Below are 10,312 nucleotides of genomic sequence, written 5' to 3'. Positions count from 1 at the left end.
AAATTTTTCAATCCCCCCTTTGCATGTATGGGGAGCCCCCCTTTAAACTCCACTCGCTGTATGCGTGGGATTTCATAGCTCCCATCTCTCCACCAAATTTCGTTCGGATCGGTTTAGCCGTTTTGGAAAAAAATGCGTGTGACAGACAGACAGACAGACAGACAGACATTGAATCGATTTTAATAAGGTTTTGTTTTACACAAAACCTTAAAAATGAGATACCATGCATGCGTATTTGTTCGTAATACATATTTAAAACTTACGTTAAATTCTTTGGCAATGCTGACATTCGACTCTCCAGCTTCAAAACGCCAAATATTTGCTGCTTTTTTGGCGATTGTAAATGCTTTTCTTCTCGCCATGTAGACCTTCTTTTAGTTGTTTTAAATATTAAGTCAACCCTAATCAAAACAAAAATTTTAAATTGATGCCAAACTGACCACTGAACACAACACTGAATTGATTGCATACGTTCTGTTCCGCTGGCTTTTTATAACTCAGTAGTTCCCCTAATTTGATGATTCCTTGGCGTTTACTTACTGTGCTCATGAGTCCGTCGATTCAAATTCAGCCAATTCGTCGCTGAATTTTTCGTCTCTATACAAGGTTGGTCGTAATATCCGATGCCGTTATAAACTATAAGTCACACATACAAAAATACTCTTGCTAGCCGGGACCTTTGGAATTCGTTGTAAAAACGGATGTCGTTATATCTGATACTGTCGTAAACAATATACACTGTATATGCATTTAGCATGTTAGGCAACTTACTTTGGTGTGATATTGATGTTTAGTGTCTTAGGTTGCGGTAAATTTACGTGGAAGGGACAACTTTGAACTACTGCAACTTTTTTACTAATAGGGCGGTTTTGACCAAAGTTTGTTCTATTGTATAGTAGATATTACTGCCAATCTAGAATAAATTTAAGGAACGCCACTCCAGTATAAACCTTTTTCGAAAACATGGTAATTCACTACTATTAACTTTATTCGAACAGATGCTGGTATGGAGGGTATTTTGTGCCGGGATACCCCAGAGGTGTAGCTTTATGAGTTATTTCAGATTTTCCGGTTGGATAATTTCTGAGAATGGATCTGTGAACAAACAAATCACTTTCTGTCCTCCGCACCCTCCATTTTTCCAACAACCAACCAACCAGCTCCGGGAAGTACTAATTGAGACCTTTCATTCGATATCTCACATGACTATATTCGGTGAAAAACATTTACTCATGTACGAGAACTCCTCCTTTCACTCACCATAGAACGATGTAGCTCACTGGCGTTCACAATTTTCACTTTCGCACCAAATTTCATGTCAACCGATACAATCGTTTCTGAGAAAAGGCCGTGTAACAGACAGACAGACACTGAATCAATTTTAATTAGGTTTGGTTTTACACAAAACCCTAAAAAGACGAAGTTTTTCCTACGCTGAGCGTCCAGCTTCCGGTCTCCCGATTTGTTAGAGATTTGATTTAATTGTATTTGAAATATAAATTTTAGTTTTAGCTCGGTTTCCAAAAAAGTGTGCATTCATGGATGCCAAACACGGCATCTTTCTCTAAAAATAAAAGAACAACATTTTTCCTGAAAAACGTTTACAAATTAATTTCTTTATATTAATAATAATCCGTAGTAAGTATGTCAAGTTGAAATGCCTTCAATTTCAACCTAAAGATACCAAACAGAACTGTTTACTTTCATTCAGTTATAAATTGATAAGCTGACGGCGAATGGCCTTTAAAGTCGAAATTGGCGGAAAAGGCACAAGACGATTATTATGAAATCAAAAGCAGGTCGTTTTCTTCGAATTATTTTTTAGATTTTTCTGAGGAATTTAAATTTACATACATATTTAAAAATGGTCCATACTATATTTCCCATTTTGCAGAATAATTTTCATTAACTAATCAAGGCGTACATGTAAGCGTGCAGGTTGTATCTAGCTTGGCTAGGGTGGTGATGCTGTCAGTCCATGCGGAAATTCGGCTCTAACAAAGCCCATCTAACGAAGATCGAATCATCAATGACTAACAACTAATTTACTATTCAAAAGCCACAAGATTGATTTCGTCTTTAGTGAACTAGATGATCTGCATGCACAGAATGCACTACAAGAGATCGTGACTACGGTGGTTGGAGAACTTCAATATAAAACTTGTTGATATACCTTATTTTGACTAGTTTCAACTAGGACTTAGATCGATTCGGAAAATCCACCTACATTTTGGAAAATCAAATTTCCAGTTCAAACTTTGATGCAACAATGGAAACAATGAAAATACTCCCTTTCATTTACAGGAAAATCAAAATTCTGTCTTCTCAGAAGGCAAACTGTAAATATAAACAACTTTTGCATGGTTAAATTATTTCTAAAAACACGCTAGTGACACACTGCGAAAACCTGTTCCATTCATCTTACGGCTCCGGATCACCAAGCTATGATTACAGCAATGTGTCATAGCTATGATGTCGATTTGATTCTGAGGTGCCTTCCAAGTTCAAGCATCATCAATTCAAAATATTTTCTTCATTATCTCAAAATGTGAAAATCGTCTTCACCACGAAATTCTGAGAAAATCGGTTCCCAACGATCTTGGAACGATCTGAACCCCGCTATCAGTGGATTTTACCCGGTTTTGGATTTTCCATTATTTTTTAATTGAATTCTGCTAACTACTATCTGTCCTCATATATATATTGAGAGTAGAGCGGAAGATTGATTTAAGGCGCCGGATTTTAAGAAGATCAGTTAGTACATTCCGCGATCGTGTTTTAGAAAGATCTTGGTGAAGCTGGTAGAGTTTAGTGCGTTAATCGAATAATTGGTGAGCTCTACGGTTAGAAGTTTTTCCTGAAACATAGTCCCTAATGATAGTTGGATAATTGTATTTTCATTCATTATTTTGATTTCGGGGACCATCCCATCCTTCAGATTTACTACTAACGTAAGGTCACACATTATATTCTGATACACTTTCGGAATATCTCGGCGCCCTACTTTCATTTTGAAAGACCTTTCACAATATCAGCCCTAATTATAGTCCATATAATCCAAATCGGGACGTTGCATCACCAGCAGATTTCATTGTAACGAGCTACTAAGCCGTAACATGTTTATCTCTCCATGGCAGAAAGTTCAATCCATGGTTCATTGAAAACTGATTTGTTATTTAAGGCCTTATCACAAATGCGTTTCTCTTCCCAACGATTTTCGCTTCCTATTCGCAATAAATTCTTTGTGTTGACGGTAGTCTGTGTGAATTTAGTTTATCAATTTGAAGTACAGTTCACAGAATCATTCAATACGTTTCCCATTACATTTGCAGACTACTAAGATGCGGTGGTCGTTGTCAACTTGTGGGGTAGTCCTAACCCTTTTAGCGTGTACAGCGCACGGGAAGCCTGGGGGCCACGTTACCGAAGAGCGGCGCGAATATTATCAAAAAACATCGAAGGTGATCGACTCCCCTATTATTTTCCACGGCGATGGAGATGCACACAGTTTTTCATCCAGCAGCGGAGCCCTGTCCTCTTCTTGGGCGCGCAGTCACATGGATGAAATCAGGAAAATGGCAGATAGGCTCCGATCTGAATATAATATTCGTGCTCACCCTGGTGCCGGTGGTCGAAGCGGATACCATGCCCGCCATGAATTTTCAAGTGGATCAACATGTAAGTAAACATAGTTAATAAAAATAAACCAGTCAAATATGCAATTGATCGGAAGTATGAAAGAATTACTTTGTGTCATTTCGTTTCTAGTTGATTTTCCCAGCTTTGCGGGCAAAAGCAAAGAGGAATTGGATATGATTACGCGCCAAATGACTGAAAAAATGATAGCGGATATGAAAAGCGGAAAACTACTCTATAGCCAAATAACACAACCAAACTACTTCGAAAGCCAAGCAGCTCAACAATTGGAATCAATGAGCCAGTCACGAGATTTTAGCAGCCAACAACAACAGACAGAAGACGTCCAACAGCAAAGTCAAGATGTTTTCGGGGCTGAAGATTTTAGGCAAGTTCCACAGACAATCGGTGGCGGTGGATATCACAGAACTTCCGAGAAGAAACACTTCGAATACACTTCATCATCTCATGGTGGATACCAGCCGATACCCACGTATGCTACTGAAGTCGAAGATCTAAATCGAAGAGAAGAACAAAGTTCGGTTGCTTATCCCACAACAGTTACAATTATTGGTGGAAAACGCTATGTAACGAAGAAAAACTGCTCCACCAGCAGCTCAACGCACGGATCACGTTCGCCATTTTACACGAACTATAGGACACGAACCTCACAGGACATTCAGAAAATACTTGACCACGGTCGAACAGTCCCGATTGTTGTAGATCAGTCGCAATCCAGTTATAATAAAGAAGACAGCACTTACAGCAAGCAACAAGAACAGCAAACAGTTCCAGTTTATCCTGGGTCATATTTCACTGATGACCACTACGATTCTCAGTTGAGCCAAAGTGTTGATCAAAATATTCCAACTCAAAGCCAAGTTCAAGGTCAAACCACGGAGACCCGTGAAAGTTCTCAATATAATCGCCACTATCGACCGATTCCTGTTGGAGGAACAAGTCAAACAATTACGAGCAGCTCAACAACTGTTAGAGAACGTGAGAATCAGCGAGTTCCTGTAGTTATCCCATCTCAGCAAACAATAACTTCATCCTCAGAATCTTTCAGCCAAACAGACTCTCAACGACAAATACCCGTAGTATATCCGTCTTCCTCTTCAACACACCGAGAAAGCTCCAGTTATGAGTCTACTCGAGAACACCAGGCGGTACCCCGGCCGACATCTTCAACCTCCCGCCATAGCATTTACCAGCATCTCCAGAAAGAAACAGACACAGTTCCTGACTACAAACCTGTTGTCAACATAGACACGCAAACAATCGAATCAATGAACCAAGAATTGAATAAGTACTACTCACAGAAGCCCTCAACTATCGCCCAAACCAGTGAGTCTCAACGTGTTGAAGAGGACCGGCAGCTGCAACAAAGTGTACTAATTCCGGAAATCACATTGACAATTCATGAACAAGAAGCTGCCGACAAGCTCAGGAACTACAACGTGCAACCAACTCAACCTACTGTATCCACTTCCCAGCAAACGATCACAGACGACCGACAGCAATCTAGCATTCAGTATCGGCCCAGTTACCCTGCTTATGGAAGTCAGATCAATAGGAATGACACCGAATTCCATGAAAGATATGAAAGCCGCTATCCTCAACAAGTTGCAACTGGAAGTACATTCGAAAAGCAAGAAGAAGACCACTATACCAGTCAAAATCAACAACAGGTACCCATTTTCGGCCAGACCTCTCAAAACGTAGAGGAAATGAGTACCAGTGAAACGTATCGAACTCGAGAGCAACAAACTCCCGTTGTCGTTGGTGGATCCACCAGCTACCAGGAGAGTCACGAGGAACACTACACAGATGAGCGTCAAAAACAAGTGCCACAAACATATCAAACATCTGAAGAAACCAGTCAAACAGGCCAGACCACAACCTACCATAGAAACCGGCCTGTATATGTAAGTGGTGCAAGTTCCCAAACTGTTGACGTAGAAGATCAAACGCGAGAATCTACTCAATACCAGCAATATCCACAAAGCCATCGCACAACGCAAACTACCTCTGAGAAAGAGGAGAGTCAAACATCCCAATCGCAATATCATGGAAGCTCTCAACACACTGTACACTCGGAGGATGAAACACGTGATTCTACCCGATATACTCAGCATCCTGTAGGTCATCAAAACACACAGGTTACGTCCGAAACAGAAGATTCATATTGGACAAGACATCATAGTCGCCCACAAGGAAGTCGTACATCGCAAACTGAAACCGAAACTGCATACAGTGAGAGCTCAAGGACTAGATATCCTCAAGGAGGTCATCTGACATCTCAGAGCACTGAGGAACAGGAATTGCAGAGCGAAAGCATCCATCGTAGGCCCGGCCAGGTGGGATATACTGTAACCTCCCAAGTGAACGAGACAAGCTCATCTTCATCGACTGGAACGACAGCCGAAACTCAGCACCCTGTTGTCGTAGCAACAAGTCAGGAGGCTGCTGGCAGTGAAGAAGATACGCAAGTTTTGGTTCAAACTGGTTACGGAGGTGCTAGTGCAGAAATAAATTCAAGCTCTATTGAGGTACATAGAGAAGGAGGTCAATACCCGGCAGGATCAGATCGAAGCAGGCAGCAAGCTGGCTACGAGTATGAAACACATCACGCGCAAAAGCCTTATGGAGGAGGTATGCGACTGGAGCATACTGAATATGGTTCTCAGGTGAATAGAAATATGACTGCTGGTGGCGGAAATATTGGTTACGTAACCCACCAATTAACAATTGAACAACAAGAAGAGGAATGGCGCCGGCAACAAGAAGAACGTCGTCGACAACAGCTGCTCAGCACTGGAATTTTCGAGGAATCTTCACTGAATAGGACAAGCAGCTACGGAGGCAATGGACAAGTTCAAATTAATATTGCGCAGCAAGGAGTCTACGATGGTGATGAAGATCGCCTCCGTAATGGTACATTACATTTGGACAAGTCTCAATATGGAACTAGTGCTGATTTATCCTCGACCTCAACTTCTGGAACGGCCCCGGGTAAAATAATAAGCAAAGATCGTGGTGATCAGCCACCTCAACACTTTGAAGAAGATTATGACATGAATGAAGCTGAACCAGGAATTGGATATTATCCATCTGAACCACAAATAGCGAACCAACATGTTCCAGCTTCGACTACCCCCAAATATTCGCCTCCTTATAGAGCTCCTCTTGCTCCTTTCGATTCTGATAAAGAAAAATTGATTAACAGTCAACAAACAACCGTAGAAGTTGTGCCAACGGTAGCTGGAGAAACCGAAGTGCAAAGATCATACCATAGGAAGAAGACCACAATAACGCAAACTATTCCAGTTCTGTTAGGACCTAATGGGGAGGTTATTCAGGGAAGCGGCTCGGCTACTGTAACAAGCGGAGCACAACAGCAGGGCAATTATCAAGTATCCTCATCAGGCGGTTACCAATCCCAAGTTAGTGGTGGAGCTGTCACTGGTGAAAGTCTAACCCAACAGCAACAGAGCCAAGATCAAATTTACCAAAGTCAGTCGAGTTCACATCAATCGGCAGGAGGCCGAGTAGGCTACGGGTCCCATGGAAGCCTTACGCAACAGGAACAAAATCAAGATCAAACATACCAAAGCCAGTCGAGCTCACATCAATCGGCAGGCGGTCGAGAAAGTTACGGGTCTTTAGCCCATGGCAGTCTTACGGGTGAAAATCTAATCCAAGAACAACAAAATCAAGACCAAATCTATCAAAGTCAATCCAGTTCTCATCAACCAGCTGGGGGTCGAGGTAGCTACGGGTCTTCAGTCTATGGCAGCGAAGCTCATTACTCGAACAAACCCAGTTCTAGCTATGCGGGAAGTGGCCAATCTCGGTATACCTCCGGAAGTTCATCGTCATCAGTCAGTTTCCAAAGTGGAGGAAGCTTCAGTCATGCAAATGCCTATGGCCATCAACAAGAAGAAGATACTGAGGACGGTGGGCAACAACTCCAAGTTGGAGTATTTGAAGTTGATGGTGGCCAGCAAACAGAAGATTTGACGCAACAGTTTGTCGATGAAGGACAAGAATCACAGAACTTGCAGCAGGAACTCGACGATCTTCGTCAACGCGAAGAATCCGAAAGTCATGCATCGTATAGCCAATCGGCCGATGGATCCGCTCATGGCCAGCAAGCCGAAGGGCAATCAGGCTATTACCAAAGTCACTCCTCATACTCATCTAGTAGCAGCCATGCTGGTTCTAGCAGTAGTAGTCATGATGGCTCAAGCAGCAGCAGCTCTTCTGCAAATGCAGAAGCAACTCCTGCAGTGGTACGTACAAAAATGAATGATTCACCAATGGATAGTTTAATAATATTTTCTCTGTTTTTCTCTACCGAAATAGGCTCAGCAAACTGAATCTGAACAGAATCAGGAAAAACCAGGATTTTGGAGGAGAATTGGAAAAAAGGCTAAGGATCTATTTGGATAAGCACCCTAGTTATAGTGCTGCCACGAGGACGTCATAGAACATACCAAAAAACATTTGTTAGTGAATTGAAAGTTATGGAGACATTAATTGCTCAATTTGAGTGCTATTTGCTTCAATATTTGCGTATGATTTGTAAATAGTATTCTTTAAAATAAAAGGGAAAAATATTACTTCACATTCTTCACAATTTGCTTAACGAGTTAAACAAGTATCCGTTTTCACGGATATTCTCTAGTACGTTTCCATAAATATCGAACAGTGAGGGATAGCGCCAAGATATAAGGTTGGGGCTGGCATCGCAAGTTGATTCCAATGTGCGCTTTTCATGTGGAAGGTGGGATGGGGTTCGTCAGCAGCTCTATTTAGACACAAGGGATCTCTCTCCAGACAACATTGTCGAAGAGATGCTGAGGAGTGCTGACAGATGGTGCCGTGTTGCCCATTATGTTCGGGCCCTTCTCGTTGCTAAGAAGAGCTCGACCGGTGGAGGAGCCGGATGGCAGGGGGTTCCTAGAACAGACAGTTCTCTTCCTCCTCTCCCCTCCCGTTGGTGAAAGGAATTCCCTGATTTGAAGGCTCCGCAGGGCGGGAGAGTTCGGGGACTAGCCCGAAGTAATGTGACAAACGGTTCCAGGCTAGCTCTCTGACGATTGGGAGGTGTTTAGTTGGTAGTCCGACGACGTACCGAACCGGGAGTCCAACACTGTACGCGTAAATGCATTCACCTACCCTACTCAAAAAAAAAATGTGCGCTAAGGAAAATTGTTTGTCATGATCTGGCGGATCATTAATTTCGTGTCATCAAAATATAGATTCCAAATGGTTTATTAAGGTGAGAAGTTTCACAGAACGTTGTCTCGTAACCCTCGAAACGGATGAGATAGAAATGAAATTATTATTCTCATAGGAGCCAACGCAGCACGAAGCGAGAAATACAGGATTTATAGTGGAACTATGAAAAACATGTGGTCACAAACTAAAGTCAGAACATCGTCCCTTTCGGGATGACTACCACAATTCCGGTGTACCCGTGTTATGCCCCCTCTGTCCAAGGATTATGCTTCCAGGTCAAAGTTTGGCATGATGATAGCAAAATACCTCCTATTATAGGCACAATAATGCGATTTTTTAACGGGGTTTGAAATAGAGAACCTCCCGCTTCTCCCTTCACACTTCCCAAGACCTCCGTACTTCTTTTCCACTTTTCTTCGCCAAGGGTGCTTGGGGCGATCCACTCGTTGACCATTTTGGAAAAGTGAACTTCATGCATGGTGTAGCCACCAAATCAATTGTCATCCCTCCTTAATATGTAAATTACCAACCGTTCCTTCCAACCGCATCGCGTACGGGCGCCAGGCCTTGCACCGACCAAGTTCTTTGTTAGCTGCCAAGCAGAGGACTGTCGAATAAACTGATGCAGAATACAGCCTTCTGGGAAGCAACCTATCTCCCTCTGGGGTTGACATGAAAAGGGGGAGTAGCGGAAATCAGCCCGGAAGAGGAAAATGCTCCTGAGAAACCTAAACACAAGCTCAAGGAAATGGCATTCCTTGAGCGATTAGGGGTGAAGACAGGAGTCAGAAGAGCCGTCCTTAGCTATGCTAATGCGGTAAAAAGCATTCGACTGGTCATACTGCCGAAAGTATTTCCGGAGCAAATACTCATTCATGAGGAGCAAGAAATAATTGAGGATCTCATTGTCATGGAGATGTGTGAGGGGTGGAATAAGGAGCTCGCATTCACCAGCATGCACTTTCGCCCAGGTTTTATCCTGATAGACTGTGAGATGGAGGACATGGCGGACTGTCTCGGGACTATAGTCCTTAAACTACCAGGATGGAAAGGAACGGAGCTGTCGAGATGTGCTGACATATAGGGTCCACACATGGAGACGATTTACCTTCCCAAAGCCGCAGCGTTTAGATGGAAAAGCTTCTACGCCTCCTAATCACTCAAAACATAGATCTCTACACACGATTATGGATAGTTTTTAGAAGCAAGGAAGAGGACAAAGGCGAACTCCTCACGTTTGGGGTAGACGGCCGTCCAGGAAAACCTCCACCGTGAAAAAGCTGTATCTGCAGTAATTGCAAAGCCAAGTTCCGAGGATAACATTGGAATAGTGCTAGCTAAAGAACCCTGGGTGTACCGGGGGTAGATTAGCGGTCTGCGAAGAGGAAGCATGCTGATAATTGGGATTTCTCTCTTGAAAAGCCAAGAG

At 42.7% G+C, this 10,312-nt stretch overlaps 1 protein-coding gene across 2 annotated transcripts; it reads left to right on the top strand.

Annotated features, from left to right (window-relative positions):
• The first annotated feature begins 2,686 nt into the window (after positions 1 to 2,686).
• On the top strand, positions 2,687 to 8,266 carry LOC119650897 (filaggrin-2-like). 2 transcript variants are annotated; one of them, XM_038054076.1, is made up of 4 exons: positions 2,687 to 2,831; positions 3,333 to 3,678; positions 3,769 to 7,931; positions 8,005 to 8,266. In XM_038054076.1, the coding sequence occupies exons 2-4, from the start codon at positions 3,342 to 3,344 to the stop codon at positions 8,089 to 8,091; spliced, it is 4,587 nt and encodes a 1,528-aa protein (XP_037910004.1). In that variant the 5' UTR covers positions 2,687 to 2,831; positions 3,333 to 3,341; the 3' UTR covers positions 8,092 to 8,266. The 2 variants fall into 2 exon arrangements, with proteins under 2 accessions (XP_037910004.1, XP_037910005.1); XM_038054077.1 differs by having other exon boundaries at positions 2,729 to 2,843.
• The last annotated feature ends 2,046 nt before the right edge of the window (positions 8,267 to 10,312 follow it).

The sequence above is a fragment of the Hermetia illucens genome, chromosome 3 (genome assembly GCF_905115235.1).
Source record: "Hermetia illucens chromosome 3, iHerIll2.2.curated.20191125, whole genome shotgun sequence".
Lineage (NCBI taxonomy): Eukaryota > Metazoa > Arthropoda > Insecta > Diptera > Stratiomyidae > Hermetia > Hermetia illucens.
This window is presented reverse-complemented; position numbering and strand designations above follow the sequence as displayed.

Excerpts from the sequence above, each read along its gene's own strand:
- LOC119650897 (XM_038054076.1), top strand. The coding sequence starts at position 3,342 with ATGCGGTGGTCGTTGTCAACTTGTGGGGTAGTCCTAACCCTTTTAGCG. Across the intron at positions 3,679-3,768 it reads ATTTTCAAGTGGATCAACAT|TTGATTTTCCCAGCTTTGCG; the intron begins GTAAGTAAACAT and ends TTTCGTTTCTAG. Across the intron at positions 7,932-8,004 it reads CAGAAGCAACTCCTGCAGTG|GCTCAGCAAACTGAATCTGA; the intron begins GTACGTACAAAA and ends CTACCGAAATAG.